Source organism: Oncorhynchus tshawytscha, linkage group LG20, assembly GCF_018296145.1.
Source record: "Oncorhynchus tshawytscha isolate Ot180627B linkage group LG20, Otsh_v2.0, whole genome shotgun sequence".
Lineage (NCBI taxonomy): Eukaryota > Metazoa > Chordata > Actinopteri > Salmoniformes > Salmonidae > Oncorhynchus > Oncorhynchus tshawytscha.
Window position 1 is genome coordinate 41,644,826 of NC_056448.1, and position 17,500 is coordinate 41,662,325.

Genomic DNA, 17,500 nt, shown 5'->3' on the forward strand with positions numbered 1-17,500 from the left:
ATCTGAATATTGGCATGGTTTATCCGTACTTGGAAAATAAAGTTTTGCTACCTAATGATTTCTCCTATTACACAGTGAAGGTATGATTTAAGTGTGAGATCAACATGTGTTGTTGTGCTCCAGAGTCGAGTTACACAGCTTCAAGTTGTTGTGCTCCAGTCTAGTTACACAGCTTCAAGTTGTTGTGCTCCTGTCTAGTTACACAGCTTCACGTTGTTGTGCTCCAGTCTAGTTACACAGCTTCACGTTGTTGTGCTCCAGTCTAGTTACACAGCTTCACGTTGTTGTGCTCCAGAGTAGAGTTACACAGCTTCACGTTGTTGTGCTCCAGTCTAGTTACACAGCTTCACGTTGTTGTGCTCCAGTCTAGTTACACAGCTTCAAGTTGTTGTGCTCCAGTCTAGTTACACAGCTTCAAGTTGTTGTGCTCCAGAGTCGAGTTACACAGCTTCACGTTGTCTTCTTTGTCTGGTTCATTAACATGTCGCCTGAAGGGTGTCTTTAATTGACAGCTCTTTTGTGTGTTTGTGTGTGCGTCTTGTGCGTGGACATATGTATATTTGGGGTGTGTCTGCGTGCATTTCCACGTCCATGTTTAGTAGTCTATATGTTCTCTCTGTGGTTGTGACTGTGTGGGTGGTTATGTTCCTAACCTGTGTACCATGTCTCTCCAGACTGTTCGGGGACTGCTTGAGAACCCCACCGAGGCGGTCAGTGACCTCTCCTACTTTGACTGCATCGACAGTGTCATGGAGAACTCTAAGGTAAACGACAAACTAGACACCTCCTTGATAAATGTATTTTCATTCCTTCTACATTTCATTTCTTTCTTTTCCTCTCTCCCTTTCTCTTCCTTCTATACTACCTCCCTACTTCCCACATACTTCCTCCCTACTTCCCACATACTTCCTCCCTACTTCCTCCCTACTTGCCACATACTTCCTCCCTACTTCCTCCCTACTTGCCACATACTTCCTCCCTACTTGCCACATACTTCCTCCCTACTTGCCACATACTTCCTCCCTACTTGCCACATACTTCCTCCCTACTTGCCACATACTTCCTCCCTACTTGCCACATACTTCCTCCCTACTTGCCACATACTTCCTCCCTACTATGTCCTAGAATATATCCAGGGAAATGGTGGTGTTTTGTTTTTAAAATAAGATTTTCGATCACCTTTATACCTTATAATGTTGTATAGGTATTTTGTGAAATAAATATATGTTTAAATATATAGAAATATTAAGAAATATAAGTATTTTAAATCTATTTGCCTTGTGTCCTGCAGGTCCTGGGGGAAGCCATGGCTGGAATCTCCCACAACGCTAAGAACAGCAATCTGCCTGAGTTTGGAGACTCTGTCAGCTCTGGCTCTAAAGCCCTGTGTGGCCTTACGGAAGCAGCTGCCCAGGTAAACCACCTTCCAGTCCAGCAGACCAGGGGGTGTCCCAAATGGCCCTCTATTCCCTGTATACCCTATGGGTCCTGTATACCCTATGGGTCCTGTATACCCTATGGGTCCTGTATACCCTATGGGTCCTGTATACCCTATGGGTCCTGTATACCCTATGGGTCCTGTATACCCTATGGGTCCTGTATACCCTATGGGCCCTGTATACCCTATGGGTCCTGTATACCTAATTCCCTGTATACCTAATTCCTTGTATACCCTATGGGCCCTGTATACCCTATGGGTCCTGTATACCCTATGGGTCCTGTATACCCTATGGGCCCTGTATACCCTATGGGTCCTGTATACCTAATTCCCTGTATACCTAATTCCTTGTATACCCTATGGGCCCTGTATACCCTATGGGTCCTGTATACCTAATTCCATGTATACCCTATGGGCCCTGTATACCCTATGGGCCCTGTGTACCCTATGGGCCCTGCGTACCCTATGGGCCCTGCATACCCTGCGTGCCCTGCGTGCCCTGCGTGCCCTGCGTGCCCTGCGTACCCTGCGTGCCCTGCGTGCCCTGCGTACCCTGCGTGCCCTGCGTACCCTGCGTGCCCTGCGTACCCTGCGTGCCCTGCGTACCCTGCGTACCTGCGTGCCCTGCGTGCCTTGCGTGCCCTGCGTGCCCTGTGTGCCCTGCGTGCCCTATGTGCCCTGGTCCAAAGTTGTGTACTACATGGAAAATAGAGTGCTATTTGGGACGCAAGCAAGCAGCCTAACGCCCAAAGGGATGCGTTGCCTTGCATAGTTGGATGGTCCCATGCTCTAATACATCGGCCTAATTATTCTCTCAGCCAATGAGGCGATTCGATGCTAGCTTAGGAACATCTGGACCTGGGAGTGCATCTCAAATGGAGGAAAGGAGTGGTAGTCACTTTCAACAGTCAGTTCCTCTCTCAAATGGAGGGAAGGAGTGGTAGTCACTTTCAACAGTCAGTTCCTCTCCCAATTCAATACTCTCATATAACCACACAAACAAATGCCCGCACACACACACACACACACACACACACACACACACACACACACAGGCGCCTAATGACTGTGAGTAAGGCCTGGTCATGTGGGTCTGTCAGTATGTGTGTCTCTGAATGCTCCATCTGCTCATTACATTACAGGTCATTACAGTTCAGGTCATTACAGTTCAGTACATTACAGTTCAGGTCATTACAGTTCAGTACATTACAGTTCAGGTCATTACAGTTCAGTACATTACAGTTCAGGTCATTACAGTTCAGTACATTACAGTTCAGTACATTACAGTTCAGGTCATTACAGTTCAGGACATTACAGTTCAGGACATTACAGTTCAGTACATTACAGTTCAGTTCAGTTCATTACAGTACATTACAGGTCATTACAGTACAGTCCATTACAGTTCAGTTCAGTACAGTTCAATTCATTACAGTGCAGTTCAGTTCATAAACAGTACAATCCATTTCAGTTCAGTTCAGTTCATTACAGTTCAGTTCATTACAGTACATTACAGTGCATTATAGGACATTACAGTACAGTTCATTACAGTATAGTTCAGTTCATTACAGTTCAGCTCAGTTCATTACAGTGCAGTTCAGGTCAGTACAGTACATTACATTACAGTTCATTACAGTTCAGTTCATTACAGTACATTACCTTACAGTACAGTACAGTACATTACATTACAGTTCATTACATTACAGTTCAGTTCATTACAGTACATTACCTTACAGTTCATTACAGTTCAGTTCAGTTCATTACAGTTCATTACCTTACAGTACATTACATTACAGTTCATTACATTACAGTTCAGTTCATTACAGTACATTACCTTACAGTACATTATGCTGTCACATTCACAATGGCTCTGCACTACTGCCCATTGAAGAGTTGACTGTGTTTGTGTGCGTGTTTGTGTGTGCGTTTGAGTGCATCTGTGTGCATTTGAGTGCATCTGTGTCTGAATGTTTTCTTCTGTTTCTGTGTGTGAATGCATGTTGCCATGGCAAAGAGTGGCAAGACAAGCGTAACGTGAGAGATGTGGAAGATCTTGGAAAACCTTTGTCAATTGACATGTAACATGTTTTGTTGGAACACCGTTTGATCAACTCACTGTGGTGCTGCAGACGTTAACGTTGTCATAAACAATAACGTGCGGTGCTGCAGACGTTAACGTTGTCATAAACAATAACACGTGTGGTGCTGCAGATGTTAACGTTGTCATAAACAATAAACAGATGTTAACGTTGTGTGGTGCTGCAGATGTTAAACAATAACATGTTGGTGCTGCAGATGTTAACGTTGTCATAAACAATAACACGTGTGGTGCTGCAGATGTTAACGTTGTCTATCAACAATAACGTGTGGTGCTGCAGATGTTAATGTTGTCATAAACAATAACACGTGTGGTGCTGCAGATGTTAACGTTGTTGTCATAAACAATAACACGTTGTCATAAACAATAACGTGCGGTGTGTGGTGCTGCAGATGTTAACGTTGTCATAAACAATAAATGTGTTAACGTTGTCATCAACAATAACATGTGTGGTGCTGCAGATGTTAATGTTGTCATAAACAATAACGTGATGGTGCTGCAGATGTTAATGTTGTCATAAACAATAACACGTGTGGTGCTGCAGATGTTAACGTTGTCATAAACAATAACGTGTGGTGCTGCAGATGTTAACGTTGTCATAAACAATAACATGTGTGGTGCTGCAGATGTTAACGTTGTCATAAACAATAACACGTGTGGTGCTGCAGATGTTAACGTTGTCATAAACAATAACACGTGTGGTGCTGCAGATGTTAACGTTGTCATAAACAATAACACGTGTGGTGCTGCAGATGTTAACGTTGTCATAAACAATAACATGTGTGGTGCTGCAGATGTTAACGTTGTCTATAAACAATAACACGTGTGGTGCTGCAGATGTTAACGTTGTCATAAACAACACGTGTGGTGCTGCATTTGTTAACGTTGTCATAAACAATAACATGTGTGGTGCTGCAGATGTTAACGTTGTCATAAACAATAACATGTGTGGTGCTGCAGATGTTAACGTTGTCATAAACAGAGCTGCTACGTTAGCGATCGTTAGCGATCGTCTAATAAAATCATCGTAGATTTTTAGCTGTTTCCATATTTGCTCTAACTCCTGTCAGCACTTGTTACATTTATCTTGTTTATTTCATCAAAACCGTCCATACAACATTAATTTGTCTGAAAAATGTTACAGGGTGCCTACCTGGTTGGAGTGTCAGACCCTAAAAGCCACGCGGGCCAGAAGGGGTTGGTGGACCCTGGCCAGTTTGCCCGTGCCAACCAGTCCATCCAGATGGCATGCCAGAACCTGGTGGACCCGGCCTGCACCCAGTCCCAGGTAGAACACACACACACACACACACAGGTGCCTTCTGCACAAACACACACGTCGTCAGCGTTCTCTCGCAGTCAAGGATGACTTTGGTTAGGCTTTGTGTGTTCCAATATAAACGAGTAACACACACACACACACACACACACATATATGATCGTACGAATGAACACCTCATGCATTCATACACTCACCCGCTTACTCAAGGTCCATGGATAAACACACGCATGCACACACAAATAAATACATACAAACTCTCATACACTCACTGACTCCCTCACTCACACGTCATACCACACAGACCATACATGTAACCAACCTAAACTTGCTCTGCGTACTGTTTTCTAAATGTCCACTGTATACAGAATCAAGGTGAATAAAAGATGATCGGTATTTCTGAACAGAAGCCGTGTTTTCCATCTTTTAGCTGCCTACTTCAGACACCTCCTCTTGTTTCCCAAGGTCCTCTCTGCCGCCACCATCGTGGCCAAGCACACTTCGGCGCTGTGCAATGCCTGTCGCCTGGCCTCCTCCAAAACAGCCAACCCTGTTGCCAAGCGACAGTTTGTCCAGTCTGCTAAGGAGGTGGCCAACAGCACAGCCAATCTGGTCAAGTCCATCAAAGTGAGTAATAGTCACTACTTTTTGAATTCATATGTACAGTACAGGTTAGGGCTGCATCGTTAATGTGACAGACACTTGCAGGGGGACTCCATGCCCCAAGTTCATTGACAATTATCTAACAACAACCCATGCAATGAGAAATACGTCCCTGACAGTGCAGTTAAATCCACCTTGGAGCAAAGGTTTATATATATTTTTTTTTACTGCTGTTTTAGAATGGCATTCCATCACTAATGAATGTAACCCTGTTTGTGCGTTGTGTGTTTAGGCTCTGGATGGAGCGTTTAACCAGCAGAACAGAGAGAAGTGTAGGGTCGCCACAGGGCCCCTGATAGAAGCTGTGGATAACCTCACCGCCTTCGCCTCCAACCCAGAATTCGCCAGCGTGCCCGCTCAGATCAGCGCTGAGGTAATACAGTACACTGGCCTTTCCTACTGTCTCTGTGGTTACGCTGTCCCTTCCCTATTGTCTCTGTGGTTACGCTGTCCCTTCCCTACCGTCTCTGTGGTTACGCTGTCCCTTCCCTACCGTCTCTGTGGTTACGCTGTCCCTTCCCTACCGTCTCTGTGGTTACGCTGTCCCTTCCCTACCGTCTCTGTGGTTACTCTGTCCCTTCCCTATTGTCTCTGTGGTTACGCTGTCCCTTCCCTACCGTCTCTGTGGTTACGCTGTCCCTTCCCTATTGTCTCTGTGGTTACGCTGTCCCTTCCCTATTGTCTCTGTGGTTACGCTGTCCCTTCCCTACTGTCTCTGTGGTTACGCTGTCCCTTCCCTACTGTCTCTGTGGCTACGCTGTCCCTTCCCTACTGTCTCTGTGGTTACGCTGTCCCTTCCCTACCGTCTCTGTGGTTACGCTGTCCCTTCCCTATTGTCTCTGTGGTTACGCTGTCCCTTCCCTATTGTCTCTGTGGTTACGCTGTCCCTTCCCTATTGTCTCTGTGGTTACGCTGTCCCTTCCCTATTGTCTCTGTGGTTACGCTGTCTCTTCCCTATTGTCTCTGTGGTTACGCTGTCCCTTCCCTACCGTCTCTGTGGTTACGCTGTCCCTTCCCTACCGTCTCTGTGGTTACGCTGTCCCTTCCCTACCGTCTCTGTGGTTACGCTGTCCCTTCCCTACCGTCTCTGTGGTTACTCTGTCCCTTCCCTATTGTCTCTGTGGTTACGCTGTCCCTTCCCTACCGTCTCTGTGGTTACGCTGTCCCTTCCCTATTGTCTCTGTGGTTACGCTGTCCTTTCCCTATTGTCTCTGTGGTTACGCTGTCCCTTCCCTACCGTCTCTGTGGTTACGCTGTCTCTTCCCTATTGTCTCTGTGGTTACGCTGTCCCTTCCCTACCGTCTCTGTGGTTACGCTGTCCCTTCCCTACCGTCTCTGTGGTTACGCTGTCCCTTCCCTACCGTCTCTGTGGTTACGCTGTCCCTTCCCTACCGTCTCTGTGGTTACGCTGTCCCTTCCCTACCGTCTCTGTGGTTACTCTGTCCCTTCCCTATTGTCTCTGTGGTTACGCTGTCCCTTCCCTACCATCACTGTGGTTACGCTGTCTTACCTATTGTCTCTGTAGAGACAACGGATACGTCAGATGTTACACAGTCAACCAGAATATTGTATTATTGTTCCAACTCCCAGGGCCTGGCAGCGATGGAGCCCATCGTGGTTGCAGCTAAGACCATGCTGGAGAGCTCCACAGGTCTGATCCAGACCGCTCGCTCCCTGGCCGTCAACCCCAAAGACCCCCCCAAGTGGTCAGTGCTGGCCGGACACTCCAGGACCGTTTCCGACTCCATCAAGAAACTTATCACCAACATGAGGTAACCGCTAACATGGTCAGTTACCACAGCAGAGATAAATACTGTGTCAACATGAGGTAACAGTTAACATGGTCAGTTACCACAGCAGATATAAATACTGTGTCAACATGAGGTAACAGTTAACATCGTCAGTTACCACATCAGCAAAATTACGGAAACTTTTGAAAAATTGACTGCCGTAAAGCTCCTCACTGGGTTGGTGTTTAATTGTTAGATATATTCATGCAGCCAGCCATTGAGACATATCTCTGTGAGAGAGAGAAAAAAGTATCTTCAATCCAAGTTATCAAGGTTAAAAACAAATTGTTAGGAAGTCTGGTCATTTTGGCTTCTCCAAAACCGTTTCTCAAGTACTGTGTGTGTCTATGCGTGTGTACAGAGACAAAGCCCCAGGCCAGAGGGAGTGTGACGAGGCCATCGAGGTGCTGAACAACTGTATTCGGGAGGTTGACCAGGCCTCCCTGGCAGCCATCAGCCAGCAGCTCACCCCAAGAGAGGACATCTCCCAGGAGGTGTGTGTTTCTGGCTGTCTCTTGTCTGGCTGTCTCTTGTCTGGCTGTCTCTTGTCTGGCTGTCTCTTGTCTGGCTGTCTCTCTGGCTGTGTGTGTGTGTGTGTGTGTACACTCATAAGACCAAGAGCATATACAGTATTCAGACCCCTTTACTTTTTCCACCTTTTGTTACGTTACAGCCTTATTAAAAAATGTATATTAAAAAAAAAAAACTGGATTAAATGGATTAAAACATTTTAAAAACTGATAGCTTATTTACATACAGTACCAGTCAAAAGTTTGGACACACCCACTCATTCAAGGGTTTTTCTTTATTTTTACTATTTTCTGCAAGCTGTCATCAAGACAAAAGGATGACTACTTTGAAGAATCTCAAATAGAAAATTATTTTGATTTGTTTAAAACTTTTCTGGTTACTACATGATTCCATTTGTGTTATTCCATAGGTTGTCTTCACTATTATTCTACAATGTAGAAAATAGTACAAATAAAGAAAAACCCTTGAATGAGTAGGTGTGTCCAAACTTTTGACTGGTACTGTAACTATTCAGACTCTTTGCTTATGAGACACGAAATTGAGCTCAGGTGCATCCTGTTTCCATTGATCGTCCTTGAGATATTTCTACAACTTAATTGGTGTCTACTTGTGGTAAATTCAATTGATTGGACATGTTTTGAAAGGCACACACTTGTCTATATAAGGTCCCACAGTTGACAGTGCATGTCAGAGCAAAAACCAAGCCATGAGGTCAAAGGAATTGCCTGTAAGAGCTCCAAGACAGGATTGTGTCGAGGCACAGATCTGGGGAAGGGTACCAAAACATTTCTGCAGCATTGACAGTCCCCAAGAACACAGTGGCCTCCCTCGTTCTTCATTGGAAGAAGTTTGGAACCACCAAGACTCTTCCTAGAGCTGGCCGCCTGACCAAACTGAGCAATCGGTGGAGAAAGGACTTGGTCAGGGAGGTGACCAAGATCCCAATGGTCATGCTGACAGAGCTCTAGACTTCTTCTGTGGAGATGGGAGAACCTTCCAGAAGAACAACCATCTCTGCAGCACTCCACCAATCAGGCCTTTATGGTGGAGTGGCCAGATGGTAACCACTCCTTGGTAAAAGGCACATGACAGCCAGCTTGGAGTTTTCCAAAAAGCACCTAAAGACTCTCAGACCATCTTTGGCCTGAATGCCAAGTTTCACATCTGGAGGAAACCTGGCACCATCCTTACGGTGAAGCATGGTGGTGGCAGCTTCATGCTGTGGGATGTTTTTCAGTTGCAGGGACTGGGAGACTAGTCAGGCAAAGATGAACAGAGCAAAGTACAGAGAGATCCTTGATGAAAACCTGCTCCAGAGCGCTCAGGACCTCAGACTGGGGTGAAGATTCACCTTCCAACAGGACAACAACCCTAAGCACACAGCCAAGACAACCCAGCAATGGCTTTGGGACAAGTCTCAATGTCCTTGAGTGGCTCAGCCAGAGCCCGGACTTGAACCCGATCAAACATCTCTGGAGAGAACTGAAAATAGCTGTGCAGCAACACTCCCCATCCAACCTGACAGAGCTTGAGAGGATCTGCAGAGAAGGATGGGAGAAACTCTCCAAATACAGGTGTGCCAAGCTTGTAGCGTCATACCCAAGAAGACTTGAGGCTGTAATCGCTGCCAAAGGTGCTTCAACAAAGTACTGAGTAAAGGGTCTGAATACGTATGTAAATGTCATATTTAATGTTGTAATTTTTTATGAATTTGGCAAAAATGGCTAAAAACCGGTCTTTGCTTTGTCATTATGGGGTATTGTGTGTGTATATTGATGGGGGGGGGGGACTATGTAATACATTTTAGAGTAAGGCTGTAACCTAACAAAATGTGGAAAGGGCTCTGAATACTTTCCAAAGGCACTGTAGATGTGTACATGACTAAACTATACCATACTACACTATACTATACCGTACCATTCCATACTATACTGTACTCTACCTTACTATACCATACTATAGCATACTGTACTATACCATACTAAACTATACTGTACCATACTATACCATACTATACCATACTGTACTATGCTATACCGTACCACACTATACCATACTGTACTATACCATACTAGCTATACTACACTATACTATACCATACCATACTATACCATACCATACCGTACTATAGTATACTATGACATACTATACCATTAAGCAATAAGGCCCGGGAAGGTGTGGTTTACAGTCTGATATACCACTGCTGTCAGCCAATCAGCATTCAGGGCTCGAACCACCCGATTTATAATATACGATACCATATGTAGCTTTTTCCAGGACATCTGTGTTTGTGTATTTGCTTCTACCATGTTATGTGTGTGTGTTTCAGGCTCTGCATGAGCAGCTGGCAGCTTCGGTCCAGGAGATCAGCAATCTGATAGAGCCGGTGGCCATCGCAGCTCGCTCTGAGGCTTCCCATCTGGGACACAAGGTAAGAGACCCCATCCTCTTGGCCTATTTACATTATCCACATCTGTCTGGCTTTATACCTTACAGTCTAATAGGAAATTACATATTTAGTATTAAGGAAATTAATACTAATATTAAGGAAATTACATATTTAGTATCCCAATGTGCTAAGCTTTTTTTCTATCATTAAAAGCCTTCAAAGGTTGTGTTTATACCGTCGTATCTAGTGAATTTGTAACTACTTTACTTTGGTTCAAAGACTTGATGCAGCTGGCTGGAGTCTGACAAAAACATACAACAATGTGATAAAATAGAACATAGCTCAACAATTTGGTCCTCTCTCTCTCTCTCTCTCTCTCGCTCTCGCTCTCGCTCTCTTCCTCCTCTTCAGGTGTCTCAGATGGTGAGCTATTTCGAGCCCCTCATCATGGCAGCCATCGGCACGGCCAGTAAGATTCAGAGCAGCCAACAGCAGATGGCAGTGTTGGACCAGACCAAGACGCTGACAGAGTCAGCCCTGCAGATGCTCTACACAGCCAAGGAGGCCGGAGGAAACCCCAAGGTCTGCTTTCTCACAAAACTGTATTTTACTATACTATACTAAACTGTACGAGTCAGCCCTGCAGATGCTCTACACGGCCAAGGAGGCCGGAGGTCTGCTATATGACACTCATGGTAAAATCATCTATTCCAGCTTTTAATGTATTTGAAAATATTTGACGTTATGTGGTCCTCTGTAGCTCAGTTGGTAGAGCATGGCGCTTTCAACGGCAGGATAGTGGGTTCGATTCCTGGGACCACCCGTACGTTAAAAAAAAAAAAATGTATGCACGCATGACTATGAGTCGCTTTGGATTAAAGCATCTTCTAAATGACATATCCTATACATTTAACTCCGGTCTAACCAGGGACAGCAGGGCAGCGTCCATATCATCAGTGTTAATGGCAGTATTATGGTTTTTAATGCCGTGACATAGCAAGGTACTGTCTAGGTCTATTCCTAATGTAAGTGGCACTGAGTCGAAAACACGACATGGTAACTAACACTCAATAGAAATGTATCTACCAGCGGCCCAGCTATGGTTTGATGCGTACGACCGTCCACTGATCTTGTCTCTCTCTGTCTGTGTCTGTCTGTCCAGGCGGCCCACACCCAGGAGGCTCTGGAGGAGTCTGTCCAGATGATGAAGGAGGCGGTAGACGACTTAGGCGCCACCCTGTCGGAGACGGCCAGCGCTGCGGGCGCCCTGGGCGGCATGGTGGACTCCATCACCGCCGCCATAAACAAGATGGAGGAGAGCCCTGCCGGCGAGCCCGATGGCTCCTTTGTGGATTACCAGACTACCATGGTGAAGACTGCCAAAGCCATCGCCGTCACCGTGCAGGAGATGGTGAGGAACGGTGGAGGGGGGGTTTTGAGTTTGTATGTGGGTGAGTGGTTGTGGGGGGGTAGTAAGTTTGTGTGTAGAACTGCGGGGGTTATAGTAGTTGGATGTCATCATCAAACCATGAATGACATACACTTCCTGTGGAATGATAGTTGTGTAAGGGTTATATATCTGGTAGAGAAATCTTGTTTTCCATACAGGACATTCTCTTCCCTCAGGAAAAAATATAATGAAAGATCATTAGATAAAAGGCTGTGTCTTGTTTTCAGGTGACTAAGTCCAACACCAACCCAGATGACCTGGGAGGTCTGGCCAGCGAGCTTACTAATGAGTTTGGAGAGCTAGCCACCGAGGCCAAATACGCTGCCATCACTGCAGAGAACGACGAGGTATCTGATGACAATTAATATGTATTATATTCATGTGACTGATATGTTTGACCAAGTAGAAACGAATACATATTCTCAATTGCAGTGTGATAATGCTGTTTTAAAGGCATGATAATTCTCCTCCCATTCCTTGGCTTGGGGAAACAGAAGGAGATTCAATATGTAGTTCTATGTACAAAAACAAGAGCACTGGTTTGGCTGAGGCTTTATGGAGGAAAGTGTTTTACTTGTAGTGACTGATATGTGGTCGTCTCGCCTACCTTTGTTGAAAATGCGCTGAATGACAGTTGGATAAGAGGGTCTGCTTAATGACCCTTTTTTTCTTTTTCAAAAGTACAGTACTGAATGATACTGCACTGAAAAAGGGCTTTCTAAAGAGTCCCAACTCCTCTGTCCTTGTCCAGATTGGTTCCCACATCAAGAAGCAGGTTGGGGAGCTCGGCTTCAACTGTACTGGGCTGGTGACTAAGGCCGGAGCTCTACAGTGTAGTCCCAACGACTCCTTCACCAAGAAGGAGCTGATCGACAGCGCACGCAAGGTCTCCGAGAAGGTGAGCCATAATGACCTATCTGTATTTCTTCCGACCGACATGCAGCTAGCCCCTGTTTTTTTAAACATTTTATATTTGTCCTGTCCTCTGTTTGTTATTTAAGCCTACTATGTTTTATGTTTTATAAACTCCTCCAGATAAGAATTTATCAATAAAGTTATTTGAACAATAAAGTTATTTGAATGTGAATTTGAGTTAACATAGGAGAGACCGTTGTAGCCCCTGAGAACCCAAAGCAAACGTTACATTGTGACCTTGTCAGGACAAATTTTGAAATAGACTGGTTCCCGGGATTGACAATACTCAGATTGGGATTGAAATGTTGTCTGTTTGGTTCTGGATCTTAATAAATCACAGTTGGACCATGTCAGAGTTGCAGACATTAAACCTTGGTTGATGCAGCCATATGATGACACCATATTCATAACATCTCTTCTCTCTGTCAGGTGTCTCATGTGCTGGCGGCCCTTCAGGCTGGTAACCGTGGCACCCAGGCCTGCATCACAGCAGCCAGTACCGTGTCGGGCATCATCGCCGACCTGGACACCACCATTATGTTCGCCACCGCCGGCACGCTCAACCGTGAGAACTCGGAAACCTTCGCCGACCACAGGTACTGTCCAGTAGTAATATTTGATGCTGGGGTTATTAACTATGGTAGCCTGGTGTAATATTTGATGCTGGGGTTATTAACTATGGTAGCCTGGTGTAATATTTGATGCTGGGGTTATTAACTGTTGGGCTTGGGAGGGTAAAGGGGGTTAATCGTCATTTTTAAAGGTCTGTCTTTTCATTATATGTGTGAATATACAGAGTAGAAAGTAGATACTTATTTTATACAATATTTGATAGAACTTTATTTGTGTCAGTTATTTGCGTACTCACCCATAGAACACGTCATCATTATCCAGAACACAAGATTAACTCTTAAACTCTAGGGCCGGGACGATACCAGCATCGCAATATTTTTTCCATATCATTTTTCTTTTTAACATGAAGCAGATCCAGCTCTTTTGGTCCTTTTAAAAACCTGCTGTATGTAAAATATTGTGTGTTATAGCTTGGAAAATAAATACATGTGACTCAGGATGACAACACAATGATGTTTGTTTCCAACGTCAGGACTGTTTTCCTAAAGAAGTTACATCCGCTTGGTGTTTTGTTTCCTTGCCACAATACTAAGGAGTGTATGGTGATACTGGTATCGTCCCACACCTATCATGCACATCACTGCACATAAACAGTGATTGATATTACATAAATAACTGTGAATGCATATGTCTCATGCTGCCCCTCCCAGAGAGCACATCCTAAAGACAGCCAAGGCGCTGGTGGAGGACACCAAGCTGCTGGTCTCTGGTGCCGGGGCCAGCCAGGAGAGACTGGCCCAGGCTGCCCAGTCCTCCGTCATCACCATCACCAAACTGGCCGACGTGGTAAAACTGGGTGCCGCCAGCCTGGGCGCCGAGGACCCCGAGACACAGGTACGACTGTTAGAAGCATGTTCGTCCCCATATTGTTCCCATCCAAAAAGCACTGACATTTTTATTCAGGGTGCCAGTATTATCTCTAGTTAATGTTAGTGTCACTTAAAAAAAAAGGAGACTCTCACATACATTGGAGTTTAAAATTTGATTCAAAAGAAGGCATTTCCCTACACTATTCTTGCTTTGAAACTTTTACCTTTTCATTTCAAAAGCCAATATCTGGGTCTATCGACTTTTGTCAAAGCAGATATGTGAGTAGTAGTAATAATCGGCTAGTTTTATAGTAAGTAGTCATTTTGTAGTTGTAGTAGTAGTAGTAGTAGTAAGTAGTTGTTTTGTAGTAGTAGTAAGTAGTTGTTTTGTAGTAAGTAGTCATTTTGTAGTAGTAAGTAGTGGTTTTGTAGCAGTAGTAAGTCGTTTTGTAGTAGTAGTAAGTAGTGGTTTTGTTGTAGTAGTAGTAAGTAATCGTTTTATAGTAGCAGTAGTAAGTAGTCGTTGTATAGTAGCAGTAGTAAGTAGTCGTTTTATAGTAGCAGTAGAGTAGTCGTTTTATAGTAGAGTAGTCGTTTTATAGTAGTAGCAGTAGAGTAGTCGTTTTATAGTAGTAGCAGTAAGTAGTTGTTTTATAGTAGTAGTAGTAAGTAGTTGTTATATAGTAGTAGTAGTAAGTAGTTGTTATATAGTAGTAGTAGTAGTAAGTAGTTTTATAGTAGTAGTAGTAGTAAGTAGTTGTTATATAGTAGTAGTAGTAGTAGTAGTAGTAAGTAGTTGTTTTATAGTAGTAGTAGTAAGTAGTTGTTATATAGTAGTAGTAGTAGTAGTAAGTAGTTGTTTTGTAGTAGTAAGTAGTTGTTTTATAGTAGTAGTAGTAGTAGTAGTCGTTTTATAGTAGTAGTAGTAAGTAGTCGTTTTATAGTAGCAGTAGTAGTAAGTAGTTGTTTTATAGTAGTAGTAGTAGTAGTAGTAAGTAGTTGTTTTTATAGTAGTAGTAGTAGTAGTAGTAAGTAGTTGTTTTATAGTAGTAGTAGTAGTAAGTAGTTGTTTTATAGTAGTAGTAGTAGTAAGTAGTTGTTTTGTAGTAGTAAGTAGTTGTTTTATAGTAGTAGTAGTAAGTAGTTGTTATATAGTAGTAGTAGTAGTAGTAAGTAGTTGTTTTATAGTAGTAGTAGTAGTAAGTAGTTGTTTTATAGTAGTAGTAGTAGTAGTAGTAAGTAGTTGTTTTATAGTAGTAGTAGTAAGTAGTCGTTTTATAGTAGTAGTAGTAAGTAGTTGTTTTATAGTAGCAGTAGTAAGTAGTCGTTTTATAGTAGCAGTAGTAAGTAGTTGTTTTATAGTAGCAGTAGTAAGTAGTCGTTTTATAGTAGCAGTAGTAAGTAGTCGTTTTATAGTAGCAGTAGTAGGACCTTGCGATGTTTCTTATACTAGTGTTTAATCGAGTGCTCTCTCTCTGTGCTTGCCTTCCTCTCTTCACTCTTCCTCTCTTCACTTCAAAAGGCTCTTTTTTCTTCGCATGGGACAGATCTCTGTACAAATGTGGGTACTCTCTTCCCTTTTGTCTGAATATGAACTGACTCAAAATGTCCTTTGTCTGTGCTCTTTGGAGTGGCCATCAGTTATAGTGTATACACTACCACAGACTATAAAGACTTTAGTCTGTGGTTGAGATTAGGATGAACAAAGACACACTGGGTAACCCACTGAGATCCGTTCATTCTGTTGTCCAACTTCGGTCCTGGAGAGTTACTGGGTGTTCAGGGTTTTATTCCAGCCCATTTCGAACACACCTGGGCCTGTATCCACAAAGTGTCTCAGAGTTGGAGTGCTGATCTAGAATCTGTCCATAAAATCTTATTTATTATGATCTAGGATCAGGTCCCATCTGTCCATAAAATCTTATTTATTATGAGGCAAAACCGATCCTAGATCAGCACTCTTACACTGAGAGACTTTGTGGATACGGGCCAAGATTTAAATAATCAACGAATCATGATCTTCAGGGCTGTATTAAAAGCCTGCAGATACAGTAATTCTTCATGACTAGAGTTAAGAGAGCTACAGGAGGAACCAAGTGTAGCAAGATGTTTTGAGTTGATAATACTACTCTCCATGCCCCTCCCTTTAATAGCTACATTAGCCACCACATGCCTCAAACCTGCTACAGACGTAGTTTTTAACTGTGGTGGACATTCATTCTTCAGCTAATGTAATTTTAAGTGTTCTCTACTGAATTGCTGACATGGTTTCTATGCTTAAGCACAAATAGCCTTAAGAAACCTCCAATGTGCATTAAAGTTTCCAAAAGCATCAGCATATACGAGCTTCCTGTTTACAAGGTCGGCTAGTCAGACAAACCCCCCCCCCTCAAAAAAAGGCATTTGTGCGGTCTTTATTCATTCTGATGGTTTTCAAGGGTGTGTTCTCATCTCTCATACTTACGGCATACGGGTTGATTTTAAACGTTTTTTAACGTTTTTAATGTTTATTTGCTGCCGGGCTCTGACAAACTAGCCACCCTCACTTTGTACATCTTCGATTCGATTGGGTTTGATTGTCTCATATTTGATGGGTTGGATTTGGCTCATTGATTGGTCCATTTTCCGATCTGTCCAATGGTATTCCACTTTCTTCTAGCTGCTGCTCCCCACTCTGCTTGGCTCCTCCCTAACCACCCTATTGGTAATCATGCCACACAATGCATTGGTGAATGCGCTAATTTGAACAACAGGCTGTTTTTGTTCAACCTGCTTATTCCCAGTAATTACTACTTTGTCTGGAGTACTTTTGATTTACAATGTCAGAAATGGAAAGTGAAAATCTAGGAAGAATGGCTCTACTGAGTTCTTTCAATACATTGTCTAGTCTAGAGGTCCCACCTATATGACTATAGTCATCCAAAACCTAACTGCTTTTATCTGCTGTCTCATCAAGTCTATTATGGGTAGGAATAACTGTTATTGGTATGATGAGACACTTATTGGTATGATGAGACACTGTTATTGGTATGATGAGACACTGTTATTGGTATGATGAGACACTGTTATTGGTATGATGAGACACTGTTATTGGTATGATGAGACACTGTTATTGGTATGATGAGACACTGTTATTGGTATGATGAGACACTGTTATTGGTACGATTACACACTGTTATTGGTACGATGAGACACTGTTATTGGTACGATTACACACTGTTATTGGTACGATTAGACACTGAGGTTTTTGGTCAGATTCTCTATTACTCTTACCATCCCATTCCATCATACTTCACGAGGACGTTCCCACTGTGTGTGTGCACGTGTGTGTGTGCGTTTGTCACCAGCCAGTAGATGTCATTGTTTTACCATTGTAAACCTCCAGTCACTTGTTTCCTTCTCTGGTGGGCCCTCTATAGGTGGTCCTGATCAACGCTGTCAAAGACGTTGCCAAGGCTCTGAGTGACCTCATCAGCGCTACCAAGGCCGCTGCAGGCAAGCCTCACGA

General features: G+C 43.7%; 1 protein-coding gene across 4 annotated transcripts in view; it reads left to right on the plus strand.

The window, feature by feature from the left end:
* Positions 1 to 17,500, plus strand: part of tln1 (talin 1) — a 142,301-nt gene that overhangs the window by 98,509 nt on the left and 26,292 nt on the right. For all 4 annotated transcript variants that reach the window (XM_042302686.1, XM_042302685.1, XM_042302688.1 and 1 more), the window contains exons 33-47: positions 675 to 764; positions 1,292 to 1,414; positions 4,678 to 4,821; positions 5,278 to 5,439; positions 5,708 to 5,848; positions 7,066 to 7,247; positions 7,627 to 7,759; positions 10,126 to 10,227; positions 10,597 to 10,767; positions 11,348 to 11,596; positions 11,863 to 11,982; positions 12,387 to 12,533; positions 12,980 to 13,146; positions 13,834 to 14,017; positions 17,412 to 17,500. The exon at positions 17,412 to 17,500 is cut by the window's right edge and continues 37 nt beyond it. In XM_042302686.1, the coding sequence (XP_042158620.1) occupies positions 675 to 764; positions 1,292 to 1,414; positions 4,678 to 4,821; positions 5,278 to 5,439; positions 5,708 to 5,848; positions 7,066 to 7,247; positions 7,627 to 7,759; positions 10,126 to 10,227; positions 10,597 to 10,767; positions 11,348 to 11,596; positions 11,863 to 11,982; positions 12,387 to 12,533; positions 12,980 to 13,146; positions 13,834 to 14,017; positions 17,412 to 17,500 (2,204 nt within the window). The remainder of the gene's footprint in view (positions 1 to 674; positions 765 to 1,291; positions 1,415 to 4,677; positions 4,822 to 5,277; positions 5,440 to 5,707; positions 5,849 to 7,065; positions 7,248 to 7,626; positions 7,760 to 10,125; positions 10,228 to 10,596; positions 10,768 to 11,347; positions 11,597 to 11,862; positions 11,983 to 12,386; positions 12,534 to 12,979; positions 13,147 to 13,833; positions 14,018 to 17,411) is intronic.